Consider the following 18,178-nt stretch of genomic DNA (forward strand, 5'->3'; position numbering starts at 1 on the left):
GAGATTCCCTTTACGCGCGGGAATGACCAGTGACGCGCAAGATAAGAGTCTTATCTCTTTAACACAATTCTCTAATGTATTCCATGACATCTCTTTATCATTGATTTATTCGACTGATGAGGAACATGGCCGTGGTGGGTATGCTATAGCCTACTTATGGGAGTCGCTTGGGGGCCACTGCACTGGCAGTCACTCAAAGTTTAAAATAACTGACCGAGCCCTTCAATTATAATATAGGTATCCATGTTGCAGCGTCCTGTGCTGTAGGCCTATGCCGAGTTCATGTTAGTTGCAGGGTTGTCAAACTGCAGCTATTTCAGAAGGGGGGAGTGTCGCTTACTTCCCATTGGATCCGATTTATCCAAGAGTTTCTCATGAGGTACGAGTGGGAGGAGAATTTGAGGCAACGAGTGGTATACAAGAAAGTATAAATACCTCCGCTACTCCTAGTATTCAGTGGTGCTGCCGAGTGGTAGAACAGTATTTTAGCTCCGCTATAATAGCATGAAGATCACACAATTAAACTAAAAATATCAAACATTCTCGACACAGACTGACTATACAGCAGTGGGTTTTTGTCACATTATACTGATGAAAAAAATATTTTAGTTGTGAGGTCCCTAAGACTAAAAATAGTTTAGTGACTCGAGATTTTCTACCGACATTATCTATTGACGAGTACAGCTGCGTATGGGCTTGGTCCGGAATTTTGGTTGAAAAGTTGTTTTTGTTTTAACATTTTTTTTGTGCAATTTCCATTGCAGAATATGTGTTCGAATAGGTGTTTCGTTTTACTAGTCCTGTGCGTAATCGACAAATCACTTTCTAAATTGTTTGATTCCGAGGAAATTGTACCTGTCAGGTTAAATGGAAGAAGCAGTGGTCGTTTTTGGAAACGAAGTGAAGAACAGCCGAGATTTAGACTCAGTGCCTTTGGCCGAGATTTCACTTTGAATTTAAGTCCGGATAACAGTTTCTTATCTACTACACTGACAATTCAACGCATCAAAGCAAACGATCTCCACACTTTACGCAGCGCCTCAGGTGTCCATGGCAGACACACTTCTGAGACTGAAACGGACTTTCACAACTTGATAAACAAGACTGAAGAGATGGAAAGACATTTGAGAAGCTGTTTTTACTCGGGGACTGTGGACTCCAACCAAGATTCTGTTGTTGCGGTCAGTCTCTGTTATGGCATCCTTGGATCGTTTGTTACAGACGGGGATGAGTATTTAATTGAGCCCAAAGTGCTCGGCTCAGGGAGAAGGGAGAGGTCGACTGAACAGTTACATTTTATCAAAAGGACGACACCCACCGAAGCACCACATGACACTCAAACTGTATTTGATCAACTGAGTGAGGAGAGTCGTGTAAAAGCTGACATGAACAGTTTTATTCACGATGAACAATATCCTGAGAGACAATTACGAGGGAAACGCTTTGTTTCAGCACCACGATTTATTGAGACGCTGGTGGTTGCAGACTCGTCCATGACACATTTCTATGGAGATGAGATAAAGGTAGGATATATTCGATTAATATAGCCTATGTTGACTAATTTAATTTATTGCATTTAATCCAACCCCCAATGCGAAAACACACACAGCCAAAATATTTTATGAAAAAAATAGTTTCTGTTTCAATTGAAAATAATTATAGCCTATGTTTTGGGTGCAGAAACAATGTTTCTGATCTGCTCTGTCATGCAGGACTAGGCTCGCCACACTTGCTGATATGCATGGCGGTAACTAAGTTGAAGTAATGAGATCATTATAAAAGGAAGAGTGCGTAGAGAGTAATGATGGGACTGGGAAACCTCTGATAAGGTCAGGCATGATAATGATGCTTTGGCAGTAATTTCGTTCCGCATTCATTATGACGTAGCTTCTAAATCATCACCATTAAACAATGTTGGGGTCATGCAAGTGATAAAGAGCATGAACATTAGACATTTTTAAAGATACTTCCTCTTTTTTTTTAACGGGGGAAAAACATGTGTGTTTACTTCGTTATTTCACTCACTTAGTTTTTCCCCTCCAGTTTTAGCCTAAATCATCACCACCAGTGTTGCCTTGTAAGCCTCCCTAATGCCGGTTGTCCTCCCTTGCTCCAGCACTATATCCTGACCTTGGTCTCAATGGCTGCCCAGCTTTACAAACATCCCAGTATCAAGAACTCTGTCCACATGGTGGTGGTGAAGATGGTGGTGGTGGAAGACGAGGAGGTTGGACCGTCACTCTCCAATAACGGGGGAGTCGCTCTGCGCAATTTCTGTGCCTGGCAACAACAGTTCAACCCGGCCAGCCAGAGGCATCCTGAGCACTACGACACTGCTCTACTTTTCACCCGAGAGGTGAGCACTGCCTGCCCCACATGTATACTGTCACACATTACATCAATGTCACAGGATCTCCCTAACCCCTTATTCCATAATGATGTTACCATATGGTTTGGAGAGTTAATGAAATACTGTAAGCAAACAGTGATATATTTGATTATGTATCCTCTAAGGAAATACAATTGGCTGAATCAGATTGGATGAGCTTTCTAAACATACAGTATAGGGCTGAATGGTCTCCTATGAGGTATTTTTTAGAATTGCCACAAATCAGCCTTGAGTGATGATGACATCCCTTAAAATGGCCAGAGTATGGGTGTAATGTTGCTGCCCTGAATTTGACCTGCCGAAGAATGTGTGCCACATGCCTCGCCACAAGAGAAACCCCAAAACTTGAGACTTAAATTGGAAGTAGTTTGCACATGCGGTCTCCAATGAGCTATGCTTCTGCAAAACAAGGTGTACACGTGCTGAGTTGAATTCAGCATGTCACTCTGAGTCCAGATGTCCTTTGAATCATGTATGGTTATGTCTTGTGGTTTGGGATCATAGGCCCCAGGAAACATTTCTCAGTCGCAGAGAGTGAGCCTGACATGTGAAGGGAAAATGTTGAGGCATGTCGTTGAAATATATATCTAATACCACACCATTAATTTCCCCACATCATAGATCTGCTTCTGTCTGCCAGGAATATTTATTTGCTTCATTTTATGATGGAAACATTGACAAACACGTTTTTTTGGCATTAGCTCTCAAGTGAAAAGAGAAAAAAAACAAACAACCAGGGACAAAAAGAAATGCTGTCTAAAGATTCACTGTTTGAAACCGCTGTTGTCTGTCTTCCAGGATATTTGTGGACATCAGAGTTGTGACACCCTTGGGGTTGCTGATGTGGGAACTGCGTGCGATCCAAAAAGGAGTTGCTCTGTCATTGAGGACAATGGACTTCAAGCAGCTTTCACTGCTGCCCATGAACTTGGTATGACTTGTGCATTAAACAATTTGAACTTTCTCAAACTTCTATATTGACCATATATAAAGCTACTATAGGTCTACATACATTTAGCCTCTTGTCGAAAAGGGTCTGCTAAATGTACAGAAATATTGTCCACAAATAACTTCATTTGTACAGAAAGGGGCACACCCATGAGCCGAAAGCTTATGCAAAAGTGGGTTAGCCTACAACTAATAATTGTGTGGTTTAATGAGATACGAACTTGATATGAACCATACAGTCGACCCCCAAACCTAAAGTAGATGTAAACTATTAGCAACTTTACTTCCATAGCATACCTTAAATAGTATTAATTTAATTTGAATGGTATTGTTCTGCTTTAGGCCACGTGCTGAGTATGCCACACGACGACTCCAAGAATTGCGAGAGGATGTTTGGGAATCTGGGCGGCCATCACATGATGGCCCCTCTGTTCATTCACCTCAACAAGACTTTCCCCTGGTCCCCTTGCAGCGCTCTCTACATCACAGAGTTCTTTGACAACGGACACGGTATGTCATGCTGATAAACAACACTGACAACTCTGATGTAGGCAAAGGAAACATATTTGGTAGCACTTTCTATGAGGAAAGTGTTAAAGTGTTTATTTTTGTTAAAAGCTTTTAAATGATTTGATATTACAGTCATTTTTTTACAACTATTATACTTTTTTTTAATTTAAATTTTAAATTCTACTGCATGTATATCACAACATATGAACACTGTGTGTTGAGGTCAGTAGACTGGACCTGAATGAAATCACATACATTGTTTTTAAAACTCAGCAGTTGCTGGTAGATCCATTTTTACAAAAGCCTTCTAGGTCTGTTTTTACTAGAGCCTTCTAGTTCAAACCACTCTGTTATGAGGGCCCAGTTTTCACTTCTGTATTTTCTTTGATAATATCTACCCGCTTAAGGAAATGATGGCCTCTGACAACGACAATGAATACTTCCAGTAGAAGTTACTTATTGTAAGCCATTCCAAAGGCTCATAATGCTTATAACAAGTTACAAAGCGTTATACCTGCAGGCTTCACACGTGTTCACAATGTTAACTCCACCTGTAGTTTCTCACCGCAGGTTTGCTTATATGCAAAAGAGTCACTAAAATATGCACTAATAAATCTCAAAATGGAGATAAATTGGAGACATCCTAAGGAATTTAGAGATTGGCTGACAAATTGTTTGTGGTTACTACTTATATCTGAAATTGGGCGTGAATGGTACTGTTTGTTATTTGAAGAGATTCATATTATTTTGTAACATTTAATCAAGACCTTCCGTTCCTCTGAGTCATACATACAGAGAAGGTTTCGGTTCTCACAAGCCAAAAGTAACAGCTGGTGTGAGCAGATAATATGTTCTTTATCAGTTAGTCAGTGATTCCAGAGAGAGTGTATGTGGCTAAGAAAGTGGTCTGATCACCGGGTCAAGAACAACATCACACTAAAGCTCATTGAATATCAATCCAAATAAGAGATCATGGGTCTGAGAAGCTTCACCAACTGTCCAAAATGTGATTGTGTGAAGACTCCAACAAAGTCAGCTTCTGTCACTGTCAAGTCTCCACATTATACAACCAGTTGATTAAAAAAAAACAAAAAAAAAACAGACCTCTCGTGTGTTCAATCACAGGCGACTGCCTCTTGGATCCACCGGAGAGCATCTTACCGTTACCCAGTGAACTCCCAGGCACCACATACAGCCTCGACCGCCAGTGTCAGCAGATGTTTGGGGAGGAGTTTGTGCACTGCCCCAACACCTCTGACAGTGATGTCTGCAGCCAGCTGTGGTGCCGGGAGGAGGGCAAGCCCCACTGCACCACCAGAAACGGCAGCCTTCACTGGGCAGATGGCACCACGTGCGCCACCAACATGAGCTGTCTGCACGGTGCATGCATGGCAGCCCACGAGGTCATGCAGCCAAAGGTAAGCCCTAGTTTTTCTCAGAAAAGGGGAGAAAAAAAAATCTATATTTGGTCTTCTGGTATTGCATTTTGACAAAAACTCTGTCTCAGAATGCCTTGTTAGTTACTATATGTGGATTAATTTCTCTGTGACAGAGAATTTCCTTCCTGCTTTGTAAGGAAGACCGTACTTCTGAGAGTACAAGCTCTGTAGCATGTGCCAATAAACTCGATTTATAAATTGACATGCTGGCAGTTAATATACTTTTTGCTCACCCACTAGTAAAAGCTTGTGAAAACACACACACACACACAGACACACACACTTTAGTCTTGCCAAGTGCGCCACGGGTTCTACAAGTGGTGACACATAGAACAGGAATGTGGGAGACAGCAGAAGCGTGCCACACTGACGGACAGATTTACCCAAGTCATGGCATGCCAAGAGACGCCTCAGCCTAGACTGTGGTTGAGTTGGACGGCTGATGTTATCATGGCACTCAGTACTCACTCTGTTTCGTTTTGGCTTTACCACAGGTGGTTGTGGATGGCGGCTGGGGTGCTTGGGGACCATGGCAACAGTGCTCCAGGACATGTGGAGGGGGTGTGGAGTTCTCCTACAGGGAGTGCACAGATCCCGTGCCCCAGAACGGCGGCAAGTACTGCGAGGGCCAGAGAGTCCAGTACCAGTCCTGCAACCCCCAGACGTGTGAGGAAAATGGTGAGCCATATTTTGTCTAGGCACTTGCACTACATAATTTCCTTTAATTTATATAGTGGTGAGCTATAGTGGTGTTTTTAACCTAGATTTTTCAATAAATGTCTCTGCTTTGATATTAGTTTTATGGATAATTTTTTCCCCTTTGTCATTTCTCCAACCTTAGGGAAGAGTTTTAGAGAGGAGCAGTGTGAGAAGTACAACAGCTTCAACTATCTGGACATTCTTGGGAACATGAAGCAATGGATTCCAAAGTACGCTGGTGTGTCGCCCCGGGACAGGTGTAAACTCTTCTGCCGGGCCAAAGGCAGCAGTGAATTCAAAGTCTTTGAAGCAAAGGTACGTTCACTAAAAATCATCTGTAAAATGTTGGCCATTGTAAATAAATATTTTACAGCTTGCCTTCACTGTTTGGTGAATCACAGTGTTAAGTAAATTGAGACCTTAAGTTTGCATTTGTGGTCCATAGGTTATCGACGGCACGACATGTGGTCCTGACACTACGTCTCTCTGTGTACAAGGCCAATGTGTCAAGGCGGGCTGTGACCAAGAGATCGGCTCAAACAAGAGGCTTGACAAGTGTGGCTTGTGTGGTGGGGATGGCCTCAGTTGCAGGAAGATCACTGGCTCATACAACAAAGCCACGTGAGTACACCTAAATATTCCAATTGCAATGATGGTAACAATCATTTATGACCCTAATGTCTTAGCCATTATTGTCTTATAATGAGCCAGAATAAATAACAGTCATATTTAGAAAGCATTATTGGTTGATTGTCTTTTGTGCTGCGGATGTGATTACAGCTGTAATGAGACATTTAGCTTCTTTCTTTCAGTTATGGATACAGCGACATTGTGACCATTCCTGTCGGGGCTACCAATATTGACATTAAACAGCGTAGCCATAGGAACATCACACACGATGGAAACTACCTGGCGGTCAAGCGAGAGAGCGGTGGCTACATACTGAATGGTAACTTCTCTGTGTCCACGGTGGAGCAGGATATCCCTGTTCTCGGGGCTGTGCTGAAGTACAGTGGCTCGTCCACCACCTTGGAGAGAATCCAGAGCTTCAGACAACTGAGGGAGGCCATCACCATCCAGTTGCTGGCCACTGCTGGGGAGGCATTTCCACCCAAGGTCAAATACACATTCTTTATCCCCAAAGATGTGTCTTTCACTAAATCCAAAGAGAAAAAGGCTTCGTTGCATGTGATCCAGGCTTTCGGTGTGCCCCAGTGGCATTTGGGCAAATGGTCAGAGTGCTCCAAGAGTTGCAGCTCTGGGTGGTCCCGAAGGAACGTTGAATGCAGAGACAACGCTGGATTCCATTCCAATACCTGCGATAAGGACCTGAAACCCACAGATATCAGACCCTGTGCTGATCTGCCATGCCCCATCTGGCAAATGGGGCCTTGGTCATCCTGTTCACGAACTTGTGGCCAGGGGGAACGCCGACGCAGTGTTGTCTGTATAGACTACACCGGCAAGACTGTCGAGTCGGAGAAGTGTGACGCTAACAAGCAACCTGCGCCAGTGTCGGTAGAGTGTGTTTACCAAGAGTGCTAGCGAGGAGACATGAAGACAGAGAACTTTGGGAGGGGTAGTGTAGTGGATTCTTAACCGACCCGACCGTGCTTTAGAGAAAAGCAGGGAAACCCTAGTTTGGAAATTAAGAGTGCACTAACTAACCCAGACAAGTCATAGGACATAGGACAATAGGACAACCACTAGAGAAGTTTGAACCAATAGAGATCTAGCTACCTCAGGATGTACATGTGTTGTTTTGTTAAAATAGACAAAGGTACTGTGTGCAAAATATTATTCTCTCCTAAAAGCAATTACTTTGCATAAAACCTACTGACAAACACCATTGCTGTTAAATATACCTCAATTTTCCAGCATATAACCCAGAACTATACAGTCAGAGACTCAGAGCCAATAAATGAACAGGGCTAATAAAGTTAGTTTGAAGGCATACTATTCCTACCATAACATGTGACATTATCATTGCAAGACAATGACTTACAGTGTGTATTATTTTTGAGTAAAAAGGGTTTGTGTAAAACATTTGATTAGGTGGACAAGATGAAAAACTTTGTAAAATACCTTGCTTGTGGATACCTTGCTTGTGGATACCTTGCTTGTGGATACCTTGCTTGTGGTTTGCTCTTTTGTTTAATTTCCTTGGGAAAAATAATTATTTTTTGTGTTGTGTTAACTGCCTGTAAAAAAATGTGTCAAAGAATCTATCTGCTATCTTATTGTTGATTAATGATTTGTGGAACTGATATGATTAAAGATGAAAATGTAAGTTCACCCATAATCATTCAAATAGTACAGGTGATTAGGTCTGCCATTGACTAATCTCTAGTGGGCAGACAACGAAACAATCTGATGCAATTAAGCAACATTTTAGTTTAGGGTTTTTGAGATTAGACATTGACAGACATTAAATCAAATAATATACTTTGTAACAAAAAAGCAACCAGCATTAATTAGCAGTAAGAATGAAACAGACATTTTAGTGTTCCTAAAATGAGTGTACACACTCTTTGTGTAAAATTTAGTTTAGCAGACCATGGTCAGGAATCTGATCTGAGGCAAATCAGTGTAACGGGGATTTATTTTCTCTGTTCTGTACTTTTTATGTAGTGTTTTTAAAGGAATTGTAAGTACAACCAAATTCAATATAAACACGTGTGAAATGGTATATTATGGTGCATCGAAAATAATTTGCATAAAGAACAAGTCCTTTGTTTGTAATAATTTCATAGTTGATTTAAAAATATATATTATTCATAATGGGAAGAATGCTCTATTGTTTGTCAGATGTCTGTATATGTTTGATTTCTCATTCCAGTTTGTATGTCATAAAACAAAAAAGGCAAAATATGATATACCTTCAGTGAAGGACCATAATACTATATTATTATTATTGTAGCTTCCTTTTAAAGCTATTTATTTTAACGTTTTTACCTTGGACCTGAAATTATAACATTTTCAAATGCTGCTGTCTTTGAGATTTATGTCTACAATATCTTTGAGATTTCTCTACAATTTATTGTATATGTCTACAATAAAATGGTCAAATACATCACATTTTACTATATGCAGTAAACATTGAGTTGTCTCTTTTGTTACCCGTTTTGGAAAGTTTGACCTACCACGGGTCTGCTTCTCCTTCCACTGCAGTCTTCTGGTTTAAACACAGAGAATAAAAATACAAATATGTGCACACTACGCACATTGTTCAATCTTCCTATTAGATGGACATACACATCAAATCAAATGTTATTTGTCACATACACATGGTTAGCAGATGTTAATGCGAGTGTAGCGAAATGCTTGTGCTTCTAGTTCCGACAATGCAGTAATAACCAACGAGTAATCTAACTAACAATTCCAAAACTACTACCTTATACACACAAGTGTAAAGGGATAAAGAATATGTACATAAAGATATGTGAATGAGTGATGGTACAGAACGGCATAGGCAAGATGCAGTAGATGGTATCGAGTACAGTATATACGTAGACATATGAGATGAATAATGTAGGGTATGTAAACATATTAAGTAGCATTGTTTAAAGTGGCTAGTGATATATTTTACAGACAATGAAAGTGTGTTTTAAATGATCCTCTGTCCATAATTTGTGTTCTTCTGGCTAGCATTTATGGGCTTATTGTATTACATGCAAATAGTTGATCAGCTAGCTTTCAGAGGTACCGTAGCCTATATGAAAGGAGCTTTTTGACAGCATGATCTTCATCCAAACAAAATAATTCAGAGGCTATCTCCAGGATCATCCAATAGAATGGTCCAGAACTGTGTGTGCAGACTCTTGACTACAGTACAACAATAAAATATTCAGAGATGAACCTGCAGCTGTGCCTGCAGAAATTATAGCTAATTTCTTTGGATACATGAGAAATCAAATTCATATTTTTTTCCATTGTCATTTCCAAACAAAATCTTTTGGGGCACAGCTCATGGATTCTGCTCATGCATTCTTTGGGCAATTCAACTCGATGCCAGTAGGCTTCCTGCTGGGCACACTGGTTGAATCAATGTTGTTTCCAAGTCATTTCAATGAAATTACGTTGAACCAATGTGAAATAGACGTTGAATTGACGTTTGTGCCCAGTGGGTTGGCTACATAATATGATAGGCTAAGAAAACTAGTGTTACTAGTGGCCTAGTAGACTACAAAGCAACCTTGTCAACTGGTTTGGACCTCTTGGTGTTACGGTTAAGGTGTTAGACTGACAGAGATCCGTGTTCAAGTCCAAGTTGGACTATGTGTTAAGGGCCTTACACGCAGGGAGCTGCAAAACCTGGCGAAGCCCCCTACAGTTTATGAAAAATCTTAAACTCTGGCGGCAACACGGGCGGAGAGAGGCAAATTAAAATGTGTGTGGCAGAGAAAAATTACCCAAACAAAGAGGTGTATTGGGTTTTCACTCAAGAATATGTTGCATAAAGCTTACTTCATTATTCAATTATTTTTTTTATTATTTTCACTTCACCAGGGATTCAGTGTGCAGGTATAATTGTATTTTTATTTAATTTGAAAGTTTTGCAGTTCGTGGATTTCTGTGCTCAAGACCACAGAAGAAGACAAAACCAGAAGTAGTTGGTTGTTGTTACCTCGATAGCATTTGACAATCCCGTATGTAATCATCTTCCATCCTTCATCATGCAGTCTTTCATAGCCTTTGTGCTGTATGTTTAACTATCCTTTATGTTTTATGAACACTTTTTATGCTGTTATTTAGCTGTTTATATCACTTTTTGCTACATCAAAAAGATTGTTGGCCAAAACGGTCTTAGCCGTTATCCGTTTTAATAGAAATGTAAATGTAAAAGTATTAGCCTAGCTGTTTTTTAGCCCCATTGAAATGTAGCTACGTAGCCTTTGTTTTCGTCATGCTAGCTAATAAGTATGTGCTTGTATACAAATGGGACAATACAATTGGGGACAAATCATTCACTAAACCTTAAACCTCAACTAGATCTTGTAATAAATCATGTGGAAATTGAGCAAATTGAGATGACTAAACTGCTTGGAGTAACCCTGGATTGTAAACTGTCATGGTCAAAACATATTGATACAATAGTAGCTAAGATGGGGAGAAGTATGTCCATGATAAGGCAATGCTCTATCTTCTTGACAGCACTGTCAACAATGCAGGACCTACAAGCCCTAGTTTTCTCGTACCTGGACTACGGTTCAGTCGTGTGGTCAGGTGGCACAAAAAAGGACTTAGGAAAATTGCAATTGGTTCAGAACAGGGCAGCATGGCTGGCCCCTAGATGTACACAGAGAGCTAATATTAATAATATGCATGTCAATCTCTCCTGGCTCAAAGTGGAGGAGAGATTGACTTCCACACTGCTTGTATTTATGAGAGGTGTTGAGACATGTTGAATACCCCGAGCTGTCTGTTTGCACTACTGGCGCACAGCTCGGACACCCACAAGACATGCCACAAGAGGCCTCTTCACAGTCCCCAAGTCCATAACAGACAATGGAAGGCGCACAGTACTACATAGAGCCATGACTACATGGAACTCTATTCCACATCAAGTAACTCATGCAAGCAATAAAATCAGATTTAAAAACAGATTAAAAAAACACCTTATGGAACAGCGGGGACTGTGAAGCAACACAAACGATAACACACGATAACATACGCAATATACGCACGTATACATGGATTTTGTACTGTAGATATGTGGTGGTGGTGAAGTAGGGGATTGTGAATGTATTGTACAGTGGCTTGCGAAAGTATTCACCCCCATGGCATTTTTCCTATTTTGTTGCCTTACAACTTGGAATTCAAATAGAATTTTGGGGGGGTTGTATCATTTAATTTACACAACATGCCTACCATTTTGAACAAACAAGAAATGAGACAAAAAAAAAACTTGAGCGTGCCTAACTATTCACCCCCAAAGTCAATACTTTGTAGGGCCACCTTTTGCAGCAATTACAACTGCAAGTCTCTTGGGGTCTGTCTCTATCAGCCTGGCACATCTAGCCACTGGGATTTTTGCCCATTCTTCAAGGCAAAACTGCTCCAGCTCCTTCAAGTTGGATGGGTTCTGGTACAGCAATATTTATGTCATACCACATATTTTCAATTGATTGAGGTCTAGGCTTTGACTAGGCCATTCCAAGACATTTAAATGTTTCCCCTTAAATCACTTGAGTGTTGCTTTAGCAGTATGCTTAGGGTCATTGTCCTGCTGGAAGGTGAATCTCCATCCCAGTCTCAAATCTCATTAAGACTGAAAACAGGTTTCCCTCAAGAATTTCCCTGTATTGTATTTAGCACCATCCATCATTCCTTAAATTCTGACCAGTTTCCCAGTCCCTGCCGATGAAAAACATACCCACAGCATGATGCTGCCACCACCATGCTTCGCTGTGGGGATGAGATTCTAGGGGTGATGCGAGGTGCTGGGTTTGCGCCAGACATAGCATTTTTCTTGATGGCCAAAAAGCTCAATTTTAGTCTCATCTAATCAGAGAACCTTCTTCCATATGTTTGGGGAGTCTCCCACATGCCTTTTGGCGGACACCATACGTGTTTGCTTATTTTTTTCTTTAAGCAATGGCTTTTTTCTGGCCACTCTTCTGTAAAGCCCAGCTCTGTGGAGTGTACGGCTTAAAGTGGTCCTATGGATAGATACTCCAATCTCTGCTGTTGTCATGCCCTGACCTTAGAGAGCTTTTTATGTCTCTATTTTGGTTTGGTCAGGGTATGATTTGGGGTGGCATTCTATGTTCTTTTTTCTATGTTTTGTATTTCTTTATTTTGGCCGGGTATGGTTCTCAATCAGGGACAGCTGACTATCGTTGTCTCTGATTGGGAACCATACTTAGGTAGCTTTTTCCCCACCTATATTTTGTGGGTAGTTGTTTTCTGTTTAGTGTTCTGCACCTGACAGGTGTAACGGTTTTCTTTGGGTGAAGTAGAGACGGACCAAAACGCAGCGTGGTATTCTTGATTCATCTTTAATAATGATGAAAAAAACGAACAATACAAAAACAAGAAACGTATCGAGAAAACCTAACAGCCTATACTGGTGCACATAAAAACACAGAGACAGGAACAATCACCCACAAACACACAGTGAAACCCAGGCTACCTAAATATGGTTCCCAATCAGAGACAATGACTAACACCTGCCTCTGATTGAGAACCATATCAGGCCAAACATAGAAATAGACAAACCAGACACAACATAGAATGCCCACCAGCTCACGTCCTGACCAACACTAAAACAAGGAAAACACACACGAACGATGATCAGAACGTGACAGTACCCCCCCTCCAAGGTGCGGACTCCGGACGCACAACCTAAACCTATAGGGAGGGTGTGGGTGGGCATCTGTCCGTGGTGGCGGCTCTGGCGCTGGACGTGGACCTCACTCCATAATAGTCTTAGTCCACCTCCTTAGCGTCCCTAGATAGGCGACCCTCGCCGCCGACCTTGGCCTAGTAGTCCTCACCAAGGGCCCCACTGGACTGAGGGGCAGCTCGGGACTGAGGTAGCTCGGGACTGAAGGGTAGCTCGGGACTGAAGGGAAGCTCGGGACTGAGGGGAAGCTCGGGACTGAGGGGAAGCTCGGGACTGAGGGGAAGCTCAGCACTGAGAGGAAGCCCAGGCAGGTAGTTGGTTCTGGCAGATCCCGGCTGACTGGCAGTTCTGGCAAATCCCGGCTGACTGGCGGATCCTGGCAGATCTGGAAGATCCTGGCTGACTGGCAGCTCTGGCTGCTCCATGCTGACTGGCAGCTCTGGCTGCTCCATGCTGACTGGCTGCTCTGGCTGCTCCATGCTGACTGGCTGCTCTGGCTGCTCCATGCTGACTGGCTGCTCTGGCTGCTCCATGCTGACTGGCTGCTCTGGCTGCTCCATGCTGACTGGCTGCTCTGGCTGCTCCATGCTGACTGGCGGCTCTGGCTGCTCCATGCTGACTGGCGGCTCTGGCTGCTCCATGCTGACTGGCGGCTCTGGCTGCTCCATGCTGACTGGCGGCCCTGGCTGCTCCATGCTGACTGGCAGCTCTGGCGGCTCCTTGCAGACTGGCAGCTCTGGCGGCATCCTGCAGACTGGCAGCTCTGGCGGCATCCTGCAGACTGGCAGCTCTGGCGGCTCCTTGCAGACTGGCAGCTCTGGCGGCTCCTTGCAGACTGGCAGCTCCTTGCAGACTGGCAGCTCCTTGCAGACTGGCAGCTCCTTGCAGACTGGCAGCTCCTTGCAGACTGGAGACTCCGGCAGCGCTGTAGAGACGGAAGGCTCTGGCAGCGCTAAACAGGCGGGAGACTCCGGCAGCGCTGGAGAGGAGGAAGGCTCTGACAGCGCTGGACAGGCGAGGCGCACTGTAGGCCTGATGCGTGGTGCTGGCACTGGTGGTACTGGGCCAAGAACACGCACAGGAAGCCTGGTGCGGGGAGCTGCCACCGGAGGGCTGATGCTTGGAGGTGGTACTGGATAGACCGGACCGTGCAGGCGCACTGGAGCTCTTGAGCACCGAGCCTGCCCAACCTTACCTGGTTGAATGCTCGTGGTCGCCCTGTCAGTGCGGTGAGGTGGAATAGCCCGCACTGGGCTATGCAGGCGAACCCGAGACACCGAGCGCAAGGCTGGTGTCATGTAAGCCGGCCCAAGGAGACGCACTGGAGACCAGATGCGTAGAGCCGGCTTCATGGCACTAGGCTCGATGCTCATTCTAGCCCGGCCGATACGCGGAGCTGGAATGTACCGCACCGGGCTATGCACCCGCACTGGAGACACCGTACGCACCACAGCATAACACGGTGCCTGCCCGGCCTCTCTAGCCCCCCGGTAAGCACAGGGAGTTTGCGCAGGTCTCCTACCTGGCGTAGCCATACTCCCTGTGAGCCCCGCCCCCCCCCAAGACATTTTTGGGGCTGACTCTCAGGCTTCCATCCGCGTCGCCGTGCTGCCTCCTCATACCAGCGCCTCTCCGCTTTCGCCGCCTCCAGTTCTTCTTTGGGGCGGCAATATTCTCCTGGCTGAGCCCAGGGTCCTCTTCCGTCTAATTCGTCCTCCCATGTCCAGTCCTCCTCGCGCTGCTCCTGCTGCATTTCACCACGCCGCTTGGTCCTGTTGTGGTGGGTGATTCTGTAACGGTTTTCTTTGGGTGAAGTAGAGTCGGACCAAAACGCAGCGTGGTATTCTTGATTCATCTTTAATAATGATGAAAAAACGAACAATACAAAAACAAGAAACGTATCGCGAAAACCTAACAGCCTATACTGGTGCACATACAAACACAGAGACAGGAACAATCACCCACAAACACACAGTGAAACCCAGGCTACCTAAATATGGTTCCCAATCAGAGACAATGACTAACACCTGCCTCTGATTGAGAACCATATCAGGCCAAACATAGAAATAGACAAACCAGACACACAACATAGAATGCCCACCCAGCTCACGTCCTGACCAACACTAAAACAAGGAAAACACACACGAACGATGGTCAGAACGTGACAACAGGACTGTTTCGGTTTCGTTTATTCACTTTGTTATTTTGTTCTAGTGTTCAGCTTAATAAAATCATGAACACTTACCACGCTGTGCTTTGGTCCGATTCTTCCTCATCAGACGACGACCGTTACAGCTGTGGAGCTTTGCAGCTCCTTCAGGATTACCTTTGGTCTCTTTGTTGCCTCTCTGACTAATACCCTCCTTGCCTGGTCTGTGAGATTTGGTGGGTGGCCCTCTCTTGGCAAGTTTGTTGTGGTGCCATATTCTTTCCATTTTTTTATAATGGATTTAATGGTGCTCTGTGGGATGTCCATTTTTTTTATAACCCAACCCTGATCTGTACTTCTCCACAACGTTGTCCCTGACCTGTTTGGAGAGCTCCTTGGTCTTCATGGTGCCACTTGCTTGGTTGTGCCCCTTGCTTAGTGGGGTTGCAAACTTGGGGGCCTTTCAGAACAGGTGTATACAGTGGGGCAAAAAAGTATTTAGTCAGCCACCAATTGTGCAAGTTCTCCCACTTAAAAAGATGAGAGAGGCCTGTAATTTTCATCATAGGTACACTTCAACTATGACAGACAAAATTATTTTTAAAAATCCAGAAAATCACATTGTAGGATTTCTAATGAATTTATTTGCAAATTATGGTGAAAAATGAGTATTTGGTCAATAACAAAAGTTTATCTCAATACTTTATCTCAATACCCTTTGTTGGCAATGACCGAGGTCAAACGTTTTCTGTAAGTCTTCACAAGGTTTTCACACACTGTTGCTGGTATTTTGGCCCATTCCTCCATTCCTCCTCTAGAGCAGTGATGTTTTGGGGCTGTTGCTGGGCAACACAGACTTTCAACTCCCTCCAAAGATTGTCTATGGGGTTGAGATCTGGAGACTGGCTAGGCCACTCCACAATCCAGGTTTACTCCAAGCAGTTTAGTCATCTCAATTTGCTCTATTTAAATTACAGGTTGTAATGCAACAAAGTAAGAAAAATGCCAAGGGGGGAATACTTTTGCAAGGCACTGTAATATTTTTTGTAGTTGTACAAACTGCCTTAGTTTTGATGGATCACAGGAAGAGTAGCTGCTACCTTGGCTGCAGCTAATGGGGATCCATAATGAATACAAATACACAGGGATTAATAAAAATGTATAAATATGTAATTCATTTGATAAAATATAAACATTTAAATTAAGTTTATAAGCTTATTATTTATGGTTTAATTATATAACTACAGTTAGAAACTTGAGGAAATAACATGTGCACTAGTCTTGTAGTGATACAAGATGTCAATAGTACATTTTTATTAGGCAAAAAGTAATAAACGTGTCATTTTTCAATATTAATACAAAAGGGTTTACAGCGCATTCGGAAAATATTCAGATCCCTGAACTTTTTCACATTTTGTTCCTTAACAGCTTTACTCTAAAATTGATAAAATATTTTTCCCCCCATCAATCTACACACAATACCCCATAATGACGTAGCAAAAACAGGTTTTTAGAGAATTGAGCAAATGTATAAAGAAAAACAAACTGACATATCACATTTACGTAAGTATTCAGACCCTTTACTCAGTACTTTGTTGAAGCATATTTGGCAGTGATTACAGCCTCCAGTCTTCTTGGGTATGATGCTACAAGTTTGGCACACCTGTATTTGGGAAGTTTCTCCCATTCTTCTCTGTAGATCCTCTCAAGCTCTGTCAGGCTAGATGGGAAGCGTTGCTGGACAGCTATTTCAGGTCTCTCCAGAGAGGTTCGATCGGGTTCAAGTCAGTGCTCTGGCTGGGCTACTCAAGGACATTCAGAGACTTGTCCTGAAGCCACTATTTTATTGTCTTGGCTGTGTGCTTAAGGTCCTTGTCCTGTTGGAAGGTGAACCTTCACCCCAGTCAGAGGTCCTGAGTGCTCTGGAGCAGGTTTTCATCAAGGATCTCTGTATTTTTCTCCGTTCATCTTTGCCTCGAACCTGAGTAGCCTCCGAGTCCCTGCCGCTGAAAAACATTCCCACATCATGATGCTGCCACCACCATGCTTCACCGTAGGGATGGTGCCTGGTTTCCTCTAGATGTGATGCTCGGCATTCAGGCCAAATAGTTTAATCTTGGTTTCATCAGACCAGGGAATCTTGTTTCTCGTGGTCTGAGAGTCCTTTAGGTGCCTTTTGACAAACTCCAAGTGGACTGTGCCTTTTACTGAGGAGTGGCTTCCGCCTGGCCTCTCTACCTTAACGGCCTGATTGGTGGAGTGCTGCAGAGATGGTTGTCCTCCACAGAGGAACTCTGGAGCTCTGTCAGAGTGACCATCGGGTTCTTGGTCACCTCCCTGACCAAGGTCCTTCTCCCTCGATAGCTCAGTTTGGCCCGGGCGGCCAGCTCTAGAAAGAGTCTTGGTAGTTCCAAACTTCATCCATTTAAGAGTGATGGAGGCTATTGTTCTTGGGGACCTTCAAGACTGAGGAATTGTTTTGCTCTGACATGCACTGTAAACTGTGGGACCTTATATAGACAGGTGTGTGCCTTTCCAAATCATGTCCTTAGAATAAGGCTCTAACGTAACAAAATGTGGAAAAAGTCAAGGGGTCTGAATACTTTCCAAATGCACTGTATGTAGAAAATTAAAAAGGATCCGAAGCAATTCGGGAGTGATCAGCAGTGGCACAACACTGCACACACAGATAGCAA

The 18,178-nt window shown here is 43.4% G+C and overlaps 1 protein-coding gene across 1 annotated transcript; it reads left to right on the forward strand.

Moving 5' to 3' along the window:
* Positions 1-449: 449 nt before the first annotated feature.
* LOC110503771 (A disintegrin and metalloproteinase with thrombospondin motifs 8) lies at positions 450-9,077 on the forward strand. Its single transcript, XM_021582286.2, has 9 exons — positions 450-1,523; positions 2,117-2,356; positions 3,188-3,320; positions 3,680-3,847; positions 4,973-5,265; positions 5,781-5,964; positions 6,128-6,300; positions 6,431-6,606; positions 6,798-9,077. The coding sequence occupies exons 1-9, from the start codon at positions 768-770 to the stop codon at positions 7,528-7,530; spliced, it is 2,856 nt and encodes a 951-aa protein (XP_021437961.1). The 5' UTR covers positions 450-767; the 3' UTR covers positions 7,531-9,077.
* The last annotated feature ends 9,101 nt before the right edge of the window (positions 9,078-18,178 follow it).

Source organism: Oncorhynchus mykiss, chromosome 24 (assembly GCF_013265735.2).
Source record: "Oncorhynchus mykiss isolate Arlee chromosome 24, USDA_OmykA_1.1, whole genome shotgun sequence".
Taxonomy (NCBI): Eukaryota; Metazoa; Chordata; class Actinopteri; order Salmoniformes; family Salmonidae; genus Oncorhynchus; species Oncorhynchus mykiss.